At 33.9% G+C, this 24,825-nt stretch overlaps 3 protein-coding genes across 4 annotated transcripts; 1 reads left to right on the top strand and 2 right to left on the bottom strand.

The window, feature by feature from the left end:
• Positions 1-1,028: 1,028 nt before the first annotated feature.
• On the top strand, positions 1,029-4,961 carry LOC105974884 (arginyl-tRNA--protein transferase 1). Of its 2 annotated transcripts, none has more exons than XM_013000042.2 (6): positions 1,029-1,536; positions 2,258-2,296; positions 2,666-2,816; positions 3,082-4,131; positions 4,214-4,439; positions 4,642-4,961. In XM_013000042.2, exons 1-6 carry the CDS (start codon positions 1,380-1,382, stop codon positions 4,756-4,758), a joined length of 1,740 nt encoding a protein of 579 aa, XP_012855496.2. In that variant the 5' UTR covers positions 1,029-1,379; the 3' UTR covers positions 4,759-4,961. The 2 variants fall into 2 exon arrangements, with proteins under 2 accessions (XP_012855496.2, XP_088675955.1); XM_088819829.1 differs by having other exon boundaries at positions 1,244-1,536; positions 2,651-2,816.
• Positions 4,962-9,480: 4,519 nt separating this feature from the next.
• On the bottom strand, positions 9,481-12,026 carry LOC148770121 (uncharacterized). The gene is made up of 3 exons (XM_088818995.1): positions 11,319-12,026; positions 9,692-11,232; positions 9,481-9,598 (listed from the first exon to the last, which is right to left on the bottom strand). The coding sequence occupies exons 1-2, from the start codon at positions 12,024-12,026 to the stop codon at positions 9,829-9,831; spliced, it is 2,112 nt and encodes a 703-aa protein (XP_088675121.1). The 3' UTR covers positions 9,481-9,598; positions 9,692-9,828.
• Positions 12,027-18,622: 6,596 nt separating this feature from the next.
• LOC105974881 (protein yippee-like) lies at positions 18,623-20,908 on the bottom strand. The gene is made up of 5 exons (XM_088819830.1): positions 20,526-20,908; positions 19,828-19,871; positions 19,215-19,323; positions 19,064-19,119; positions 18,623-18,958 (listed from the first exon to the last, which is right to left on the bottom strand). The coding sequence occupies exons 1-5, from the start codon at positions 20,619-20,621 to the stop codon at positions 18,874-18,876; spliced, it is 390 nt and encodes a 129-aa protein (XP_088675956.1). The 5' UTR covers positions 20,622-20,908; the 3' UTR covers positions 18,623-18,873.
• Positions 20,909-24,825: the final 3,917 nt, after the last annotated feature.

The raw sequence follows: 24,825 nt of genomic DNA on the forward strand, positions 1-24,825 counted from the left end.
TTGGACGACTCGAAAACTTGCTTTAGATCTCAATATCAGTTTCATACTGCTTCAATGTTGCTTCTAGAATTGATTGTCTACTCTCCATGTTGGGCGTCGGTGCATCATGTTTATTAATGTTAGCGGTATCGGATAGATCTAGAAACAATTTCCCTGTTGTTGGCACATTCCCATTTGATCGAGTTCGTAGGCTGATTGACTTACATTTGCTGGTGGCCGCTAGATTCACTGGATCTCGGATTGATGCATCGGTGAAAACAAGGCTACAATTGATGGCATCATTTTTGTGTCATCTGATGTTGCATGAAATTGGTCACCAGGTTCATTAGAAACTCCGTCCTCGTCCACATTGTCTTCAATTTTACAGGTATTGGGCCGTTGAGGAAACGATGTCTTCTTCATCGTCAATGCCATTTTTGGTGTTACAAACTGCAGTGTCAGCATACCCATTTAGTAAAACTTGTTCTCTTTGTGAAGGTATTAATGCGCTCATCACATATTTCCCCCGGATATCTTGTATCGCTGTATTTCATAGCACCACAACTATATCGTTTAGATCCATTGTTGAAACCTTCGGAACCTGTTCTCTCTGGCTGGTTTGACAAATGTTGTGTGCTTACAAATCCAAAACTAGATATGTAACAAGAAAGAAAACATTTTGATTAGTGTGCATTTATAAGAGGAAATTAGTTTACTATAGTAGCTACACAAAGTAAGAGATTGAATGCATAAAAACGTACCAATAGTAATGATCTGCAACCCTTTACGTCTACTAGTTCATCGTTTCGGACGCTATCCAAGAAGAAATCGGTTATTGCTTTCCTCCGATTGTACTGACTCATCATATCAATATATTCGCAATATTTGAATATCCACCATCCCACTAGATTTCCACTTGTTACAAAAGATGAGTTGGACATCAAATATACCACATATCCTAATTACATCTTCAACGTCTTGTAGCTCCTCAGTCCTCACTACCAATGCACTTCATTATATGTATGAGTTTGTTTGAATTTATTGACAACATCAACAACAATGATAATAATTATTTTATAAAGTACTAATAAGTTATTAGTAAACAAAAATTAATTTATAATTATTAATTTATCGACAATTTATTATTTCACTAGATTAATAAAATTTTGTTGGTCAAATTTATAGAGCTTATGGAGATAAATAAAGTTTGGGTTAATTGTTTTATAGTTTTATTTAATGAAGGTGTCAATTGAAAGAAAAATTATACATAGGGAGAGAAAAATGGAAGAAGAATTGAAAGAAGCGTGAAATGTCAAACAATTCCAATCCACCTACTTCACAAAAGTGCGATCAGTAGACAATTGACGATTGCATTCCAATTGCTCCACGGCTGATCGGTTATGGCGGAGGCCAAGAAGAAGGGAGGCGGAGAAGCTAGTACCAGCGGCGGTGGCGGCGGAAATGGTGGGAGAGGAGAAAGCGTGGTGAGGGATTGCGGCCCCCGGGAAAGCACCTGCGGTTACTGTAAATCCGGTGCTCTCACCAAACTTTCTCATGGTTAGTCTGAACAAGTTATACCATATCAATGAAATATGCTATTTATCGAAATTCCAAAACAAAAAAGAAATTGAGCTGGATCATCTAAAAATGATTATAATTGTGAAAATATTTAATTTTTGATAAGTACATAAGTCAACCTGCAACTTAGGAAGCTGTATTTAACAAAATAAGATAACCTTGAAGAATAGATAAATTGAGTTATGCTGTTCGGGAAGATGAACTAATATATGTGTATAGTTCTTTACCGCTCTTGCAAAGTTCATGTAACTTGACTTTTTGACTAGTTAAAAAAGTCGATGCATGTTAGTTGTATCGTAATTCTCGATATGGAAATCTTTTAAGCAAAAGGTGTTGTTAAATACAAAGAAATGCTTGGGGTTCCAGCACCAGATGTATGGTACGTACAATAAACATTACTACATGTAAGATATTTAGTTTCCGACTAGAAAAATATTACTAGTATACTTGAAAATCATTCTTAAATTCAGCACCATGCTATTATTATATTATACATCTGAGGAACACTTCAACCGATGGAGTAGCATGTTGGCAATTCAAGTACATCGGCATTTGTTGATTGAAGTTTATGTTTGTTATTTCTAAATTTTTTATTTTATTGAACTAACTCCCTTGTGTATTGCTAATAGAATCGAGCTTACTCATTCCTGCAATGTGCTTCTATTCCTGAATTTCCATACATTTTTTTTTGCTATTTTAGGTCTACGGTCGCAGAGTTTGACAGTAGATGACTATCAAGGTTAGTCTCTAGCTTCGTCTCTATAAATAATAGTGAGAGCTTCACCTTTTGTTATAATGTCTTTTTTCGCTGATTTTGTTTACGTAATCTGTTAATGCATTTTCTACAGATATTTAGACAAGTGTTTTGTTTTATTGTTTTATTGGTCGGAAGTGGAGTTCCATTTATGTGCATTCAGTCGCACATGATATCAAGTTGTTTTCACTTGTTAAATGAAACCACTCTCAGATTGCCTGTAGTTTGTAATTTCTTTGATAAATTTTAACAGCAGATCTAAAGTGTGTGCCTTTTATTGTCATGCTTTATTTGTTTTTCGAGATTCGTTATGAGTTGGGTAGGATGAGTTTGTCACAGTTTACTTCGATGTAGCTCTCGTTGACAGAGGTTGGAGAAGATCTGGCTGTTACTTGTACAAACCTGATATGGAGAAATCATGTTGCCCATCATATACTATCCGTCTCAAAGCTAGTGAATTTGTTCCTTCTAAAGAACAAATTCGAGTATCTAAAAGAATGCAAAGGTATACTTCATAGCCATTCGTATTCTCTCGGATTTCCACATACTATCACCGATTCTTCTTCAGATAAATTGCACATGAAAGTGTTCTAGCATGTCAATATGTATATTTGATGCATAGCTCAATAACTTAGTTGTTTTTTTATTTATTTTTTTTTTTTTTTTCTGAATTGGTTTTTTTCCGTTCTAAATTTTTCTTTCTTTCTTTCTTTTTTATTCTGGAATGTTTCCAGTGAGTAATGTACGAAGTGCCGATTAAACTTTTGCAGATTTGTAGACGGTACATTAGATGTGAAGAAAACAGACAAGTTAAATGATTCTGGGGAATCGTGCAATATTGCAACAGAATCTCAGGTAGTTGATGGTGGAGGCAAGGACGAAACCGACCAGTTTATGCATTTCTTGTCAGAGCAGATTAATAAATCAGTACAAGTATGCATGAAAAGTGGGGAATTCCCTTCAGACATACAGTTGCCAAAGGCTTCCATCAAAAGAGTTGTACCAGCTAAACGAAACTTGCAAGCAGAAAATTCAGAAGAACTCATTTTCTCATGCAACATCGCCTTCCAAATTTCAGCTACTCTAAGACGATTGAAGAGTGATTTTCCGCACACGAAATCGAGCGAGCTTTCACCTACAACGATTGCTGAAATTTTGGCAAGCCACTCGAAGCAGACAGCAGAAGCTCGTGGTTTGTCGGTCAGAGCTTGCAATGGACACATAAATTTCTATTCTTTTACGAAGCAATCAGATTTAATTGACCCTCGAGGAGGCATAATTTCCAAAACTGCCCCTACAGCAATCATCTGTGCGGCCCGTGAGAGCCAAAGACATAAGTTCGAGATTCGGCTGAAACAGTCGAGCTTTGATTACGAAGAATACTCTCTATACAAGAAATATCAACTTACAGTGCATAACGACACACCCGATCATGTCACTGAAAGCTCGTACAAGAGATTCTTGGTCGACACTCCTCTAATATATATTCCGCCGAACGATAATAATGCTGCAGTTCCTCCTTGTGGGTTTGGCTCTTTCCATCAACAGTATTTGGTGGATGGTAAATTAATTGCAGTTGGTGTTGTCGATGTACTGCCAAAGTGTTTGTCTAGTAAATATCTGTTTTGGGACCCTGATTTTGCCTTTTTATCACTCGGCAAGTTTTCGGCTTTACAAGAAATTAAGTGGGTTAACGAGACTCAATTACGTTGCCCAAGCCTTCAGTACTATTATCTTGGCTATTACATTCACTCGTGCAACAAGATGAGGTATAAAGCTGCTTATCGGCCATCGGAGCTCCTCTGCCCTTTTCGCTACCAGTAAGTGTTACCAATTTTATTTATTTTAAAAACTAAAATTGTTTAGTTATTGTTTCTGACTTGAACCATAACATTTTATCAGGTGGGTTCCATACGATATTTCAAAGCCGTTGTTAGACATAAAGAAATATGTGATTTTATCTGATTATGCCACTTCACAAAACGGGGAGTCATTGCTACTGAATGTTCTTGGTAGTCGTATGGAAGATCTCAGATTTTCTGACAACGAATCAGACTCAGAAGCTAATGGTGCCGATCTCAATAATGTTTTGATTGGAGTGAGACCAGATGTTCGTCGGAGGTTCAAGGTATTATGCACTTCCTCAATTTAATTATCATTTTTATATTATGCTGTAGAAAAATCCGAATTTAAATTATAATAGAAGCCAGATCTTGTTTCGATTTTTCCAAGAAACTGACATTTAATAACCAGAGCAAACATCTTAAAGAAAATTTTATACTCTTGTTGTGCGATTATGTAACCGACCTTTTTACCGATTTCTTTTAAAGGACCTACGGCATGCATTTAATCCGAGTCGGAGGAAGTTTCTTGAAAGCCAGATACAAAGATATGTTAGGGCTGTGGGGACAGAGCTCTCTGAGAAAATGGTATACTCACTAGCATGATATATATATATTTTCATCGACATATTTATGCTTCTTCAACTCTCTGTCCATATCAAACGTTGCCTAATTATTCAATTCCCGTTGTGTGCTTGTATCAAGAATTGTACTTCAAAATTGTCATTGTAGACCGTCAGAATAAGAGATATTACTTTTTCAAACTTTCAATTAATGCAATAAATTATTATGTAAAATTCGAGATGAAATGAATCCCAGACTGCCCCTTATTATTTTTCCCCTTCCTTTTATATGTCTTCTTTAGTACATAAACTAAGGGTTTAGCCTATTAAACCCTTAGATTTGTAGATAAATGTTGTTTATTTGATATAACATAGATTTGATCCGTAGTCGTTGATGGCTACTGCACTATTGTAGATTCTGAAATTAGGCATGGGGTCGGAGGTAGGATAGGTGGCGGGCGGACGTCCCCAGGCCCAACACAAACTTGCGTTGAAGCTTATGATTACCACCATAACCTATCGAAAAATCTTTCGGATTGCACTACTGAGTAGTTAATAAAGATTGATTGGCATTTACAACACAACCACAAAATGGACCCGATCCATTTGCAATAGAATCGTCCTTTTCAATCCTCTCAACCAATCGACTCCCCATATTTTGTCTGATGAGTTACATAGAGATGTGGGGACTCCAATTTTAAACCGATGTTGTGGGATGCTGGTTGGAACCAAGAAAAAGGCAAATGAAAGGTTTCGCCTAGTTTTATTTAGAATTTGCACGGATACAACACGTGAATGAGGATGAACGACGACAGTGATGCGGTCGCATATCAAAATTGATAGAAGGGATATGAAATTATGACAATGGATACATCTTCCTTCTCTCCACTAACACAAGATTTTTTTATGTGAAAAGAAGAGAAATACATTGACAACTTTCAACTTATTTGGAGATTCCTCTAATTCGGGTAACGACAATTACGACAACCCATTTGTTAGTTCGAACTATTATGATCATTGTTGGTGAAGACTACAAAGTTGAAAATTTAACAATATATTTTTAGATTGAACAAATTTGTCAGTGACAGTATAATTACGTTGATTTACTGTCAGTGACAATATATTGCCACTGACAGTACAATTAGAGTCAACGATAATATTATTATTTTTTTTTTGTTTTTTTTTTATTTAGTTTGATTTGTTGACAAATCGATGTAATTATATTACGGTCGTTGACAGTAAAATAATTGTAATCACAATAATATTACTGTCAACCACGTCAATATTATATTTTTTTTGGAATTTTCGTTTTGTTTGAGTTATTGACGGAGTAACGTAATAATATTACTGTCTATTATTGCAATATTACTGTAAACACAATAATATTACTGTGGTGTTGACGGTAATATTAAAGTTATTACAGTAATATTACTGTCAACCACACTAATATTAATTTTTTGGCCTTTTATTATGTTTACCTTTGTTGAACGGTAAACATATTAATATTATTTTATTACATCATGATAATGACATTTGTTGTGTTTATATTACTGTGTTACAGATTAATATAGCAATATTACTATGTTAAACTGTAGTATAGTTAATTTTACTGTGTTTAATGGTAATATTGTTAATATTATTGTCAACCACAACAATATTGTTGTTTAAACGGGGAGCAAAATGATGTTAAAAAAAATCTTTTTTTTTTTGAAAAAGTCAACGTCGGAAACCAGTGGCGGTGGAAGAAAAAATCGAAAAAGTCAACGCCGAAGACCGGCGTAGACCGCCGTTCACCGGCGAAAATATTAGGGGAAAAAAAGAGTCAACGCCGGAGACCGGCGGTCACGGACGAAATTATTCATAAAATTGTGTTTTGAGTCAAAATTGAATAATTTGTGAAATTTGGGGTCAAATTGAGGTTAAATTAAACTATAGGATGAAGTTGGAGCATATTAAAATGTGATGGGTTATTTTAGTCTTTTAAAAACATCTGGACCATGTGTTGATTTTTTTGTAAAAAAGTTTATTGTTTAGGCCCCTTTATAAATAAATACCCATTAATGAGCTTATTTGTAAAGTGCCATATAATACATATTTATTAATTTATATAATTTAGCCCACCCAATCACGAGGAATGTATATATAATATAAAAAGAGGATCTATTATATGAATGACATGTGGCAAATGTTGATGTCATACCTCTAAATTGCTTAGTTGGAGTTGAATTGAATTATGTGGCATCTCAAATTGATTAGTTGTCATTTTTATTTTAGTATGTGTTTAAGTCTTTCCTATTTAATATTTACACATTGATTTAGAAATTAACACATGTATATATATTATTTCATGCATACAATATCCTAAATTCTACATATATTTTATATATTTAATTTTCTGAAATATATTTTTTGCATGCCCTTTTTAAAGAAAAATAATAACACTCAATTTTTTTTTTATTATATACCTATTTTTGAACTTTGTATTTTTTCTTATAATAATACTTAAAATCTTTTAAAAATTTACAGTTATATTTGTATTATGAATATATATTAATGTATTTTATTAATGAATAATTATATGTTGTCCATTTTATTTGATTCGTAATAAACAGTTAATCAAATGAAATATAATAAAATTTATAGTTCATTAATATATATACTAATCCATATATATTAATTAATAATTCAAATGAATATATCAATAAATTAATTTATCAATATACATGTAAATAATTAAATATAGACTATATCATCGATTGATCTCTATGTATATAATATATAAGTTTAAGTAAATTATAATATATATATATATATATATATATATATATATATATATATATGGGGTATTTGCACTCGGCTCCCCTGTGAAATGTCTAATTGTCAAAAAAACCCCTCGGATAAAAAAATTAGCAAATACCCCCCTATGAAAGGAAGTCAATGACAATAAGGATCCTACGAGCGAAGCGTGGGATACACTCGCGGTTCATGCAGCTGGGCGTGCGTTTTAGGACATTTTAGGACAGGAAAAAACATAAAAACCCTTCAGTCTCCTTGAATGACAAAACGACGCCGCTATATTCTCTCCCAAATATCAGCCTCGATTCATTGAGTTCTAGGGTTTTTTTTTCTCAAAATTTCTTCTTCTCTTCAATTGGGTTCGAAATTCCCCCAATTCGCAAAAAGTTCTTCTACAAAATGTCATCTCAAACCTCAAGCAGCGGGACAAGGAGGAGAAGCGAGCCACAGAATAGGCAGCCACACTTAGATCTGAGGTATCCGTCTAATCCATTTTGTAGATGCCACATGAAATCATGTACAAGGGTGGTTGAAGCTGTAATGAAGCCATCAAGGGGAAGGTTGTATTATTCTTGTGTTTTTCGTCGTTGCACATTTTTTCAATGGGTGAGCCAATTCGAGCCGTACAATATCCAAGCTGGGAAAATCCTAGTTGGGAACAACCGTTGCCCAATGATTTTGATGAAGCCGACGAAATTATTCCACAAGCTTCTACTGAAAAAAATGATACTGAAAAAAATGATTGATTTATGTTGCAAATTTCATGGGCTATATGCGTAGCATTGTTTGTAATTGTTTTGGTGCTGCTACTGAAGATTTGAAGCTGTTATGAATGACCCTGTTTTGATAAGTTGTAATGTAGTATTAGTTGTTCAAGTTGTTACTATCAGTGTAATATTGACAATTTGATGTTATTTACTCTAGTATCATTAGGAATTTGAGATGTTGTAATGACAATTTGATGTTACTTATTCAAGTATTATTTGGAGTTTGAGATGTTGTAATGACAATTTGATGTTATCTATTCAAGTATTATTACGAATTTGTGATGTTGCAGTTCTTTTGGTTTTGGTTGTTGTATTCCCAGAATTTGTACTTACTAATTAGCATGGACCCCCATGTATAATTATAAATAAGCAAAAGAAACCCTGTGTTGTAAACAATTAGCATAAACCCCCCTGTGTTATAAGTATGTAGTAAATTCCTCCCTGTTTACATGTTTCTCCCTGTAACAATTAATTAACAACAATCCAATGAAATCAACAATAACAAACCAACATACAATTTCATCTACTGACAAATTCATCAACAGAAAAAAGTCAAAAGGTCATACAAAGACCAGCAAAAGGGTGTTACAAGTTTATCAAAAGACCATCTAGAGTTATATCACAAGTTTATCAAAAGATCACCAATTCAAAAGGACTTTTACAGATTCAAAAAACATTCAACTTTCAAAAGACATCCAAAAGAATTTTACAACAGATCAAGGCTTCCAATGCCTCTTCTTCTTAGAAGCATTCCTAATATTCTGAAGGACTTCTGCTATTTGAGGCTTTCTTTTGCGCACATGAATTTGACTTGAATTTCCAGCTTGAAAAGTTGCATTTGAAGTAGATGGTGGAACAGTTTTTGCAGTAGGAGGTGGAACAGTTGCTTGTGCTTGACTTGGGGGTGGAACAGTTGCTTGTGCTTGATTTGTTGGCCTTGGTTTCTTGAATTTTTTGGTTCTTCCTATTAAAGCCTCATTTCTTCTTCCTTGGTATATCTACAATTGCAATTAAACAGTTACAAATACTAGGCAATATGACCAGTTCAAACAATGGAAAGAATAAAAGAAAGACTAACCCTTCCTGGAGGGGCAGAAGCATGTGCTGGATCAGTTCTTGGAGGTACAGAATGAGGACCACTGCCAGGTACTGGAACAGATCCTAAAGGACCAGAAGGAGGACCACTTGGATAGGGTGGAAGGGATCCTGAGGAGCATTTGCAGCAGATGAAGGTCCAGTTGGATGTGGAGTAACTGGTTCTTGTCTAGAACTTGGAGGGGCACTTTGAGAGGTTTGCACTTCTTCACTTGGTGAGTTTCCCTAGTACAATAAAACAACCATATTGGCACTTGTATTATTCCGAATAAGGAAATCAATGAACTGAATAAGGAAATCAATGATATGTACATTTACCTTATAAAGTTTGGACCTTGGATTTGTAGGATTTTTGCAGGTTCCCTTATTATGACCTCTTTGTAAGCAATTTTGACAGGTGTGTGTCAAACCCTTCCTGTATGAGGTCCTATGAATCTCATCTGGAGCTTTCCTTCTTAATCTGGTTGGTCTCCCTTTTTTTTCTGGTATTTTGGAGCCTGAAGTGGCTCATAAGTGGTCTTCAAGTAATCTCTGGGTCCAGGGACTGTATGTATCATATAGGAATACACTTTCAAGTAATTTTCCTTCCTATAACATGTGTCCACAAAATCCTCAACTTTGTATCTTCTTTCTGCAATGCAAGACCAGGCATGAGGACATGGATATCCATTTAATTGAAATATGCAACATGTACACTCTCTTTTAGCTAAGTCCACCACATATCTCACACCATTTGCATCCACCTCAAACTCCTCATTTCCACACCACCTTGGATAACAGTTTCTTGCAAGTTGCTGGGACTTATTGATCTTCCTCAAGATATTAGGGCAGATAGTTCCTGCATACTTCTCCATACCAGCCTTTTTTGTCTGAATTCTAGTTGTCAATCTGGTTCTTATCCATTCAAACATACTAATGATGGGCTTCTCCCTAGCTTCAAGTATGTAGTTGTTGAAGGACTCACACAGATTGTTGACCAGTACATCAGACCTGCATTTTGTAGAAAAATAAGATCTGGCCCAATGTTCAGCTGGTATCTTTCTCAAGTACTCTGCTGCATCTTTATCCAATCTCCTTATCTCAACCATCTTTGCTTCAAACTCATTCTTGTTCCCTGTTGAAGCAGCTCTCCACAGCATTGCTTTTAATTCCAAGGATGGCCACTTTTGCTTGAAATTCTGATAAATGTGTCTCACACAAAATCTGTGAGCACATCCAGGGGCAAGGTCCTTTATTGCTTCAAGAAGACCTTTTTGCCTATCAGAAATGAAGGTCCACTTCCTTTCTTGAACACCTCCAATTTCATCAAGCAGCTCTCCCAAGAACCAGGTCCAAGCTTCTCTGTTCTCCACTGGAACCACAGCCAAGGCAATTGGAAACAAGTTGTCATTCCCATCTCTCCCAATAGCACACAACAGCTGCCCACCATGAACTGTTTTAAGAAAACATCCATCAAGCCCAATTAATGGCCTACACCCTGATAGAAATCCCATTCTCATTGCAGGAAGGCTGAAGTACATCCTCTCAAACACAGGGGGGTCTGAATATAACACATTTCTGAGCAGTAACTTAGCTCCTGGATTCTTGTTTCTTACAGTCTCACAGTAATCCCAGAGTTGAGTGTATTCTTCAGCATCCAGCCCTCTAATTTTATTGATTGCAGCATTTTTTGCCCTCAAAGTCTTCCAATAGCCAGCTTCTATACCCACCTTCCTCATCACAGAATTGCCAAGATTGGTAATAGTGACATCTGGATTGTCTTTAATGGCTTGTTCCATTCTCTGTCCAATGTATTTTGAAGATGCATGCTTGTTAACTCTCTTTTTTGAACATGTGTGCTCTCCAGTTATGCTCTTGATCTGCAATGAAAGAAACATTAACACCATAATGCCAAAAGTAAAAGCAATAAGAAAATACTTATTATAAGTTTGAAACACAGTAGTACCTGAAATGTTGGACCACCCTGCACAACAGAAGCATGGATCCTCCAATTACAGCCTTCAGTTTTGCATTCTGTTGTCACCCTTTTCCTTTCATTTTTCACATATTCTAATTCATAACCATTTCTGACTAACCAATCTGTTAGGGCTTGTCTGAAAAGACCAATATTTCCAAACTCCATCAAAACTTCAAACTCTCTGTTCTTCATATTTTGCCCTTCAGTGAATGTTGGACATTTAGATTTGTTGCAACCATCCAAGTTATCAACAACATCATCATCTTCAGCTTCACTGTACCACTGGGATTCAGATTGGTCAATTCGACATTTATGCAGTCTTTTACTTGGTCTCCTAGCATTCTTCCCCATTCTTCTTAACTTCCTCAATAGGTCTTGCTTAGTGAACTGTCTATCCACAAAGATATCATCATCAGAGGAGCCCTCAATATCATCTAACTCCTCACTTGGAACATCTGAATGTACATCATTTTCATCTGAAGTAGCATCTTCAGGCTGCAGGTAGTCATCATCTGCAGAATCATCATCCTCAGAATCAACATTTGCTTCTTCATCTGCTTGATTTTCAACATTTGCATGCTTCTTCATCTGCTTGATTTTCAACAGTTGGTTCTGCAGCTTCTTGATGTTCAACAGTTGGTTTTGGAGCTGCTTGATTTCCAACACTTGGTTCTTCGGCTTCTTGATCTTCAACATTACTGATGTTCAACAGTTAAAATTGAACCACATGTTAAATACATTACTATATAAGACTTAAATACATTACTGAGTTCACAGTTAAAGACACAAAAAAAAATTAACCACATGTTCACTGCTTTAAACAGTTTAATACAAACACTAGAAAACATAAATTCTACAATGAATCCACTTGATTAAAGAAATGGTGTAGAAGCCCCACATGTTCCCTGAAGTTCCAGACAAGCACATGTTTTACACAAAAAAATCAATAAATAAATAAAAATTGGAACACAACCCACACATCCCAAAAAAAGCAGACAATGTATGGACCACTACCACGAATCTTCAAACATATGAACAGAGATTCAACATGCCTTAAAAACAGCAAAAACTCGGAAATCAAAATCCAACCTCTTTAATATATAGGCGAGAATTCTTCTAGCGCTTACATTCCTTTCTTCTGGTTATGCGGGCTTCGGGATTCAGAGATGCAATTTCAAAATTAGGGCTTCGATTTCTTTTTAGGGCTTCGAATTTCAGTTCGGAGATGTGAGATAGTTTTGTTTTTGAGAGTTGATGGTGTGGCTATAATTTGGATAAGCAAAACCTGAGATACGATTTGGGGGAAAATATTAGGATACGTATTTTGGGTATTGGGGTCTTTTTTGCTTGATTTTTTATTAAGGGCAATTCTGTCATTTCAAGTAAGTCAACGAGCCAGTGCACACAAAGGGACGGTGGGCAGACTAAAACACAACAGAGGGGGTTATATGCTAATTTTTTTTTCCCGGGGGGTTTTCTGCTTCCGAGAAATAACACAGGGGGGTCTATGAGTTATATATATATATAAATTTAAGTTCCCTCTCCATACTAATGACCTATAAGAATGACATTCGGCGAATTTTTATATTGACATGTGTCTTTTCATTTACAGACTTTTCATTTTAAATCTGAAATACAATTTGTTTTTTGAATTATTATTTAATGTATGATAATTTAGTTGATTAGATTGCAATCTTCCGGAATTATGTAATCTTTTTTTGGTAATATAATTATGTATAGTTGAGTAATTCTAGCATATTAACATAATTAAACATATTTATTTATTGCAAATCATTTTCCGGTTTTATTGCACATGTGTGATTTGATCCATGGAAACGTCCATTTATGTATGCTGTAATATTTTCTTCATTTTTATGTCAAATATCAATCAATATCTATTACAAATCAATATTATATAGATTGTATGGAGATTATTTTCATCTATAAATTTCGATTTGCATATAGTAATTGCCGCCTATAATTATATTATACAGATTGTATGAAGATGCAATCAATATTTATTAGAAATGAATTACACAGAAAAACATTTCCTTTTACAAATCACTTCTATAATCGTGGGATATCAATATCACAAGAATGCGGTTTATACTATGCTAAATCAGTTGGGAAAAAAAATCTACATAATGTAGGACTAAATAATTCCATTATTAATTACCTTAATTTCATGATTTATTTCCACCAACTAATTCAATTAATTATAATTTCCTTCATTTGATTTTATCAACTTATTTAGAGTGTGAAACTTAAATATATAAACCATCAACTTTAACCTATTTATCTCATTCTTCTTGCCAACCTTTTGTTATAATCACACCAGACCAAGGGTCATCCTAATTTTTTTTTTCTCGTCTTTCTATTTTGCATAACATTTCTTACTTTTTCGATGTGTTCATTCGGACCACGTTATATGTTTTTAATTTTTTTTTAATTTATTGTGTTATTCGTTAAAATGTATGTGTATATGTAACAATTTTTTATTTTCTTTTGGTTAATGGTGTTCTTTGGGTTTCGCGTTTATGATTTTTTATATTCATTTTTTAACTCGGCCATTTCATTCGTTTTAGACATAAACCATGACAATTAATGTATACGTTCATTAGTTCATGATTTCAGGAGGATTTAAGCGATTCAGTTTACAAAGGGTTGTCAAAATCAATATTGACAGGAGAATCCGACCGTGATGCATAAGTAACCCATGTCATTTGTTGATGTTTTTTTTATTGAAGAGCGTTCTATATAAGTAGAAAATACTTAATATCTTATTTAAATCGTTATTGTATTTATTTTCAAAAATGATATTTTCATGTTCGCAATGTCTATGTTTTACTGTATCTTGTCGATGTTGTTAACCTGACGAATCTGTTAATTTTATATTTTAATTTCAGGGCATATAGTTGTAACAATATTTCTTTTATTTATGTTTTGCAGATTTAGTATCAATGTAACAATTTAAATTATGTCAAAAAATAGATCCCATAGGGCCAGTGTTTAATAATTATCTATTTTTTTCTATAGTAATCCTTTTACTACTTATAATTCAATTCGCATTTTATCCTAAATGTATTTTATCAACCATTGTAATATTGCTTAGTAATATTTTATGTATCCTTTACATATTTATCACTTTAACTTTCGTTATTATTTTGCAGCGATGGACATTATGATTGCACAAATTTATGAGAAGACTACTATCTAAGGTTATTGCTTTATTCAAGTTGGTTACAGTAGCTATGAAGAACTCAGGAACTGTGAATATGAAGGTCTACGATAACTTTAGGGGCGCATGCTACGTATTGGGTTTGTTGCAGTATGACAGCGAGTACATTAACGGTATAAAGGAAGTAAGCAGATGGCCGAGCGCAGACTGCACAAGATTACTGTTCGCTATTCTTTTATTGGCGGATAATTTGAGAAGGCCTGAGTATGTATGGGAAAAATATTGGTAGGAGTTATCTGCTAACATAATTTACAGACACCAAAAGCATCATAATAATCCAAGTATATATCTAATTGAAAAACAATAATTCATACACGTTGATTGTCGGAACGATATAATTATTATTTGTATGTTTAAATAATTCACATTCATGGTATTACATAGCATTATTTATAATTTGTACAACGTTAACCTTATCGGAAGATAGCTTGAAGAATTATGCCATCATTGAGATTGAGAAATACTGCAGAGCAATGGTAAGAGTTTACGTAATTATGCATCTATGCATGTACCGAAAACGTCAACGCTAGACGACACAGAGAATAGGTTAATACTTGATGAAGTGGATTATGACGTCTCTGAAATGCATGCTGAACTTGAAAAGTTCTTATCATCGATGACACCTGACCATAAAAAATTTTAAGAAACTATCATGAATGGAGTGTCGAATATCTGATTGCACTTTCGTGGTTTTCTTTAACCATATTCAAATTCATGTGTAAGACTGGTGCATTACTTTCATTTCAGTCTTGGAGTTATTTGCTACATTTCAACGTTGATGGTGTTTAGAACATTGTCAATTTATGTTTTATGTTTATGTTTTATTGATAAATTAATATACGATTTTTTTTATTATTTTTTTGTTCAATTGTATTCTTTACATTCTCAACATATTTTTTCTTCGTTACTTTTCTACATTAATTGATTTTAATTGCATCGCAATGGTGAGTTACTAGTTTTTACAATAGGAAATTCCAAAGCGAAATTTGTAGTTTATACGTAGTTTACACTGTCCATTTATAATTTTGAAGTTCTTTACATGATTATATTTTTGAATAGACAATAAAATGATTTAATTTATTATTTTTAATTTAATATTACAAATATTCACTTATTTTACATTATATTAAATTTTTGGCCCATGCAATACACGGAATTGAAGTAAAATTAATACAAAATAAAGTTCAATTTAAACGACAAACTTGAAGTTTTAATTCATTTTGATGTTTGGTTATATGCATTGATGATAATCCCCCATCCATAAACTTTTTTGCCATATTTATTAATTTAATTTTATGTTTTTGATGTAATATGGTTGTATATTTATCTTATCTCAGTTAATGTAGAAGTTTGGCGAATCTTCTTTATCACCCATAACATGCCTTAATAAATTTACTGTAACTCAATGATGCCATTAAATCTCAAAAGTTTATCAGGAGCAACTTTACTTTTAGTAATAAAATAAAAACCTTATGTTTTTCTTAAAAAAAAATAATTTTCCCATAAAATTAATATTAAGGAAAATGACAGTTTTAGTGAGAAAAGATACGTAGATTTGAGCAAAAAATCAGGATACTTAACGGATTTATTAAACTTGATTATATTAAATATAATAAAATAATAAAATTAATTAAATAAATGACAATTATAACTATCAAATGAGCGGAAAAACATTTCTAGGGTTTACCAGGAGCAATCTTACCTTTATTAATAAGATACATAGATTTTGGGTCAAGAAATCTGGATACTTAATTTATTAAACTTGATTTCGGGTTTTACTACTTGCAGTGCGACTTCATTTCATTTACAATTTTTGAAGAAAAAAACTCACAATTCCCTCAAATCCTTTTCGATCCATGGTTTGTGCATGAGAATTTCGTATTCCCTAACACGAAATGAATGGAAGTATTTTGTGTAAAGAAGCACCACATAGTGTTTCTTTCATGATAAAATGTAAACGTATTATTGTACTACAAGGAATCATCGTATCTAATTTGTGCTTTTGTAGTCAAAACCTAATATTTTAGCATAATTTAATTTTATTCTCAATGTATGTATATATATATATATATATATATATATATATATATATATATATATATATATATAAACCGAATCCTAATTCGTATGAAAACATAGGATTTTAAACGAGGAGGGCTCAAATCGAATATAATAGTACAGTTTGAATCATAAATCGTACGATTTTAATAACCTTAATAGCAATCATACATGAAATATAGTAAATTTTAAACATTTGTTACAAAAAGAACGAATACAATTTAGTACGGTTGTCACTGAAATTAAAACACGAAATCAAATTAAATTTAAATTACAAACTACTACATTTGAAGTTACACATTAAAAAGAACGAAAATACAATTTATTATGATTTTCATTGATATTAAAATAAGAAATAGAATTACATTAAAATGCAAAATACAACATTTCATAATCTACATAATGAGCGGGTGATGGTTATGATTGCCATCACTAACACTTAGTCGCCATAATTCATCATCTTTGGACTTCTTGGCAATTAACTTGAACGGGCAATGATGTTTCTTACGTCGTCCATGTTGATACCTTGGACACTTTAAATATTGAATATTCTCCCTTCTTGATTGAATACAAAATGACGACGATGACTCATTGTAGTTCTTTCCTCCACATAATTAATGCCTCCCTACTATGAAAAACTGCATTACGTTGAAAGAACTGACTGTAATCATGAGATTCTTGATGTTGCATAAAAGATAATTGTATTAAATGTTAAAATAAATGATTTTTTTCTTAGAGATTTCATGTAGGACTACACCATTTGCTTTGTTGCATTTCGTGTAATCCTACACGAAATGCATCATTTTTTTCGTGGCATTTCATGTAAAACAACACGAAATGCTACAAGATTTTGGTGGAAAATAGTAAGTAAAAGAGGGATAATATTAGGTAATTGATTTTTATGTTTGGTGGGAATGTAAAATATTAGATAAAGTATTTTAGAGCAAAAATGGGAAAAAGATGAATTCAAAGAGGGAAAATGGGTTTTTCTCAAAAAAAAAGTGGGGAACACCTCAAGTAAAATTTGAACATCGTTCTTCATTCCCAAGACCATGTTTTCGATCTTGTGTCTGTTATCAATAAATCTCCACTCTATTCGCCCGTTTTCTCTCTCCTCCCCTTCCTCTTATCTCCTTATCTCTTTTTTCTCCTCAAGTAAAAAAAAAATTCCACAAAATTATTTCCATCAGAACCAATTATATACATAGATTATTCAGATTCTTTCTTTTCATTTGCTTTTGCATTTTCATTTCTCTTAGTTTCAAAATACATGAGAGTCTTAATATCCGCTCAACCGTTAGCCCCCTTAATGAATTCTTAGGCGTCCTCATTCAACCAGAGTGATTAATGACTCTAAAATTACCTTTTAAACATGTTCCCATTACGAATCAAGAAAAATGCAAAAACGTCCCATTGTATTGATCGGAGACGCTCATTGCAACTCAGGGATAGACTAATAAGTGAGTTATTTATATGCAGTATTTTCTTAGTGTCCCCCTAAAATTCAAACTAACTTTTTCACTCTTGCAAAATCACTTGCACTTCAATGATTAGAGTTTCAATGAAATTTTGAATTAGAACGACAACTCCATGAATTTCTACTATTTATTTTTTATATATTACCTCTTTGGTGAAATGTGTCGTCTCTTATGATCAATTATTAATACCACTAGACCTAAGTTTTGATGTTGGGCTCCCATATAATATGACAAAGTAAACATGCCCTTAACATGTAATCAGGAAAACCAGTGCAAAAGGCAATACCATATTGTAATAGAAATTTAACCCAATGTGTGGAGAACAAGGCTGCAGCCATCTTAGTCAGAAATTAAATGAATGAAGTGGTTTATTATCCGACTCAATTGTTAAAAACTCGTTCGCAGCTCAGCTTATTTACACATTTTTTTTCTTCGCATTCCATAAGATATGAAACTTGTATTGTGCTTGAGCTCAAATAGAAAGGAAGTATCAAACACATATAAGACAGCAAGCCACGTAAGCTCAATCAGTGTTTGACGACTCGAATAGAACTCGTTAGAATCCAACTCATTTACAAAGAATTTACAGCAGCTTTAATTTCTGATATTGCATTAACGATTCAATAGTAGATCATGCGTCCATTAAAATAAAAACAGTGTCACGAATCCAGCAGTTGAAGAAGCATTTGAAAGAAGGATGAGAATTAAGAATGTACAATTAAATGGGAGACGAGAATCAATAGATAATGATGTTAAGAAATGAGTGAAGCTAAGTATCATCGGCATCACTTCCTCCAACGTGGGCCCCATGGCTGACCCAATAGTTACTTCCGTCGGGGCCTGAAATCTTAAACCTGTTAAAAACGGAAACACGGCTATCTCAAAAAATCGCGAAACCATATGCCTTCGAACTAATTCTTTTTTTTTTTTATAGTTTGAAAATTCAGACACAGACAGACCGCTCGAGCACGGATTTGCCTTCCTTGTACTTTTGATTCTTCTCATTAGCAGTTTCCTGAACATGATCATAATATTTGTTATGACCAAGGATGTCAAAACATATAAATAATTGCTACTCGATTTTTCTTTGAATACATTAAAGGAGCTTACGTATTTCCATCCAACATTTGAACCACATTTGACGCAGAAGATATCTGCGACTACGTGAGATCCAGTCATCATCATCCTCTCTTCCTTTTCACCAAGAGTCACATTTACTCTGTGTCACCAAATAGGAAAAACAAAAACAAGGAATTCAAGATGAATGCCGTAATCATATTGTGTTTCCGAATGGATTTTCTAATTTCCTTTGGAATACAAAGCTTTCTTATTTGCGCACTCTCGTTTTTTTTTTCTTTTCTCCCTTCTCATTGGCTATAAGTGCTTGTTACCAATGATCAATCCCCATTTCAAAGAGGCAATTGCTCTACATATATATTAAATTAGTAGATATATCATCATTCTTACAACAGTTAGTAGTACCCCACCCATTAATCGAACATTGGAAAATTCAAGAAAACTTATATCTGACTCTACATTACAGCTTAATAGAAAGAAAGTGCAACCAAAAAACGAAAAAAATAAAAGTGGCAGAAGAAAACAGAAAGAAAAGTGTTGACGACAAACCTATTTAGACACATGATAGATGAAGTGAAGTCATGCCTTGAGAAAGTGGTAAAAAGAAGTGATGAGAATCAGCTGCACAAAATCAAGAAAAACTTACACCTTATTGAAGAGATAAGCCTTCCCATGCCTGCACTGAAACGACTGAACCCAAACAAACCAACAACCAAATTCAATTAGTCCGACGACCAAAGGACCTTAATGCAATTATTAAACTCTCATTGTCAAATTGGATTCGAATTGCAAGATAACTGTTTGATTCAGAGAAGAGTTATTAATGGGCATTGGTGGAAATATCGAAAGAAATTATGGGAAAATAAGGGTTTTCTACGAACTCAAACAGTTATTTTGCAATTCGAATCCAATTTGACGTTCCTTATCATTTTCAGAAGCAATAGTAACACATTCGAGATTCAACCTCGAAAAGTCACGGAAATTCCCAAGTATAAGCTACAAAAAGTGGTATGCATTACTGTAAAATATTAAACGAACGACGGATAAAAGATTGAATCCTCGTCATAAATGGAAAGCGAAAAACTAGCACAACAACACATTGTTAAGGATGCATGAGAAAATCAAGATCAAATTACTCCAACAACACATCAAAAGATCCTCAATAGAGAAAAAGTCAACTACCAACCAAAGAAACAGATCATTCTGAACAGCTCCAATTTAATTATGCAAAACAAAAATTAAGATCAAAGAACCAAGAAACAATAAATTAATTAAATAAAAAAAAAAAGTGAATTTGTTTATTCGGATTAAATTGAAAGAGAAGAAAAAGGAAAAAAGGAAAACCTTGGAGACGATGTCTTCACTGAGGGCAAGATGAGTAGCACAGTACTTGCAACTGTAGATCTTTCCTTCAAGACTCACCGTAAACACTCTCCCCATATCTCCCTTTTCTTTTTTCCTCCACACCACACCACACAAATTAATTATTAAAAAAGAAGAAATTGAAATAAAAATCAACACCAACCAACCAAGAATCCCAGTGATTTCGAGAAGAATTTTGATAAGGGATAAGAGGAAATCCAAGGTTAGACGGCAAGGGAAGAAGAAAAATTAGAAAATGGAGAATTTTTTGGTGAGAAAATAAAATAAACTGCCGACCGAAACTAAAGTAAGTGCAAGAAAGAAATTGTGGGTTGGGAAAATGAAATCCAATATACACGTATCGTATCGTATGTATAATAATAATGGATTGTTATATGCCCCTACGTCATCACACTTTCCTCCACGTGGACCACTAATTGGCTGTAAATTAGGATTAACAATTTAAGGAATATTCTTTTTATGTTATAGAATAACCCCCATTAGCTCGACTCTTATTTACTCCTTCCATTTTAAAATAAATATCGTTTAATGTTAAAACACATTCAGTAAGAAAGTTAATAAATACTCTTAATTTTATGTAAAATAATTCATATTTGACAAAATTAACTATTTTGTGGCTTTTAAGCTCTCTTTTTATTATTAGTTCATTAACCTGTCATTAATTGTGGGGTAAAATTGAACCAAAAATTAACAGTGGGCAAGTCTGTAACTGAATTCAATTGGCAGGAATTTTGTATATGTGATATAACCGATCTTAATCAAACACATTTTCTGTCTGCCTCATAAAAAGTAATTATTTCTGAATTATTTGAGGAAGTGGCCATCAATGTCTGTTTGGTAGATCGCCAAGATATACCTGCACCATTATAACAAAACAAGTATCCAATTTGTGAGCGAGCTTTGCGCGGATCATATCTATATTCCGTATCGGCATAACCAGCTAACCCTTGGTTAGTTGTATTCTTTGAATAAAATAATCTCAAATCCGCAATCCCCCAGAGATATCACAAAATATGTTTAACACCATTTCATTGTCTCCGGGTTGGCTCAGACTTGTATCGCGCAAGCACATATCGCAAAAGCCATATCATGTCAAGTGCGTTGTGCTAGATACATTAACGTTCCGATCGCATTGAGATATGGCACTTCTGGGCCAAGTATATCTTCATCAAGTTCTTTAGGTAAGAACGGATCCTTTTCAGGATCTAAATCGTGCACAACCATAGGAGTGATAAATGAATTAGAATTTTTCATATTAAACTTTCTGAGCAATCTTTTAGTATATGCAGATTGGTGTATAAGTAGGCCGTTATTTTTATGCTCAAGCTCAATATCAAGAAAAAATTTGGTTTTCCAAGGTCCTTGACCTAAAACTCTTTCTTTAGATATTCAGCTGCATTGGCTATCTCTTCAGGAGTGCCAATTAAGTTCATGTCAACAACATACACCGCTATAATAGCAAATCCGGTTTCTGGTCTTTTAATAAAATCGCATGGGCAAATGAGATCATTTTTTATAACCTTCCCTGATAAGGTATTAACTCAATCTATGATACCACATGTGACCCAATTGCTTTAAACCATACAATGATCTTTGTATTTTGATTGAGTGTAACTCACGAGGAGCCCGAGATTTTGGCATTTTAAATCCATCGGGAATTTTCATATAAATATCATAATGAAGTGAACCATATACATAGGTCGATTCAACATCCATTAGATGCAGGTCCATTTCCTCTTGGACGACCATATTTATAAGAAAACGAAAAGTGATCGTATCCATAACCGATGAATACGTCTCATCATAATCAATCCTAAACTGCTGGAAGAAAGCTTGAGCTACAAGGCTAGCTTTATATCTTACAATTTCATTGTTCTCATTTCTTTTAAGAACAAAGACCCATTTATATCCAACGGGCTTTACATTATCTGGAGTTTGAACAATTTGCCCGAATACTTTTGTTTTTTTCTAGGGAAGCCAACTCAGATTTTATTGCTTCCTCCTATTAGGCCAATCATTTCTTTGGCGGCATTCCATTATGGAACACCGTTCACTATCATAATCATCCTACATAATTTCTAGTGCAACCAAGAATGCAAAATATTATCGATGATTATCTCATTTATATCCCATATTTCATTGCAATAACTCGTGGGATTCACTAGGAACGACTTGCTTTGAGGGTTCATCGATTTTTTCTTTTTTTTTTATAGGAACAATGTCCTTTGATCCAAGAGGTCTACCCCATTATTTTCGTAGGGGCTCATCACTCATTTTCGTATGTTCTTAAGTTTTTTGAAAAATTAAAACATAGAATTTCAAAATTTGTAATGAGGAACATTTAACTCCCTAAAGCAAAGTGACGAACGCGTACACGTGAAAAAAATCCTAGATATACCGAACAAAATCATCATTAAAAGATAGAGCTCGTCGAGAGGAATCCAACAGTGGGTAACCTGTCAAATTCTTACTGCCGAAACAAAAAATTACACCTCCAAGAAGAATTACTGCAGTCAAACTACTCATGTAGGGAAAAAAGTCATAGAAACAAATCTGAAGATCCAAACCGAGCAAAAACGCCACCAAAAGATAGAGACCGACAAGATGATTCCGACGGTGGGTACACTGTCAGATTTCGACCGTAGGAAAAGAAGTTACGCCTCTGTGAATTGCTGAAAACCTAGGGGGCATAAATTCTCCCTATGACGGCTCTAGGTCTGCAACACGGTGGAAGATACTCCAAGCCTCAATCTCGATGATATCCCAAAACATTCCATCAAAATACGAACAAACTTAAAGGAACTAGTTCATCAGTTACGCTTCCACTTTGAAGGTTTAATCATGCAAGTGTTTCGATGGTCTCCGTTGTTTAATCCTCGCAGTGAGTTACCGTTGCTCCAATGTGGATCCCAATTCCAGAACTTCCAATACATACGTTTGAGAATAAGACTCTTTTCTAATTCGGAAATTTAATTGGTCGTCCAATATAGGTAAAACCTTACACTTTAAATCAATCTCAAATGAGTAATGCCTGGATTATTGGGAAATCAATGTGTTCGTGAGGCAAGGAAAACATAAATATCTCTATTTGAAACACGTTGTTAGTTTTACAAAAGTGTTTTTAACTCTCTTGCTTTTAAACTAAATTTTAGTTATTACTTAGTGGGCTAAATAGTGATTAGTGGGTCTAATTGTGGATTTTATTCTAACTTCCTAACTAACCCACTAACCCATTATCTTGAGTGCTTTTGTGGTTGGTTGCCTTGCAGATCATGGGCTGAGGAGTGGAAGCTTGGCAAGTCTATAAATACCAAACTCAAGACTCAAGAAGATTACAGATTTCGAAGAAACAAAAAGAGTGCTGAAGTTTTAATCTCGAGAATTTTAGTGTGTTTCTAGGATCTGTTGTACGTACTCCATATGAGTACATTCTTTGAAATCTAGAATTTTTAATATTTTTCTTTTAGTATCTAGATTTGATTGTAAGAATGATCATGAGAATGATTCATTCATAAGGAAGAAGTTTTCGCACCTCTTCCGTTTGTATTCTTGGAATACTGATTTTAATATATTTTTCCGTCATGTAAAGGGCAAGTTCACAAGTCTTTACTTTTGAACATTTTTAATTTTGAGCATTGTTTTTTTAATCTTTATATTTCCGCTGCATGTTTTCTCAAGTGTCACAACACTTCAGATAACATCTCTGTATAATACGAATTCGGGACCATAAATTCTTTCAATTGGCATCAAGAGCCAACACTTGACGTATACTAAGTGTCTGTTCCTATTTTTTTACAGAAACGAATTCGTGATGGATACTCAGATGACTGCTTCTATGCGACCTCCTGTACTTGATGGCACAAACTACACCTACTGGAAAGTCAAGATGAGGGCGTACATCAAAGCCATTGATGAGAGAGCCTGGAGATCTATTCTCACTGGTTGGAAGCCACCAACTATCACAGATGTGGACGGGGATGTGTTCCCAACTCCAGAATTACGGTGGACACCAGATGATCTTGCAAATGCTAACCAAAATTCAAAGGCGTTAAATGCAATTTTCAATTCAGTAGATTTAACAATGTTTAAATTAATCTATGTATGCACTTCTGCGAAGGATGCTTGGGAAGTTCTTCAGCTACATTGTGAGGGATCAGATAGTGTCAGAAGAACCAAGCTCAGATTACTCTCTTCCAAATTTGAGAGACTGAGAATGGAGGAAACTGAAACAATTTCTCAGTACAATGAGAAGTTGATTGAT

The sequence above is a fragment of the Erythranthe guttata genome, chromosome 6 (genome assembly GCF_056151865.1).
Source record: "Erythranthe guttata isolate IM_541 chromosome 6, IM_541, whole genome shotgun sequence".
Lineage (NCBI taxonomy): Eukaryota > Viridiplantae > Streptophyta > Magnoliopsida > Lamiales > Phrymaceae > Erythranthe > Erythranthe guttata.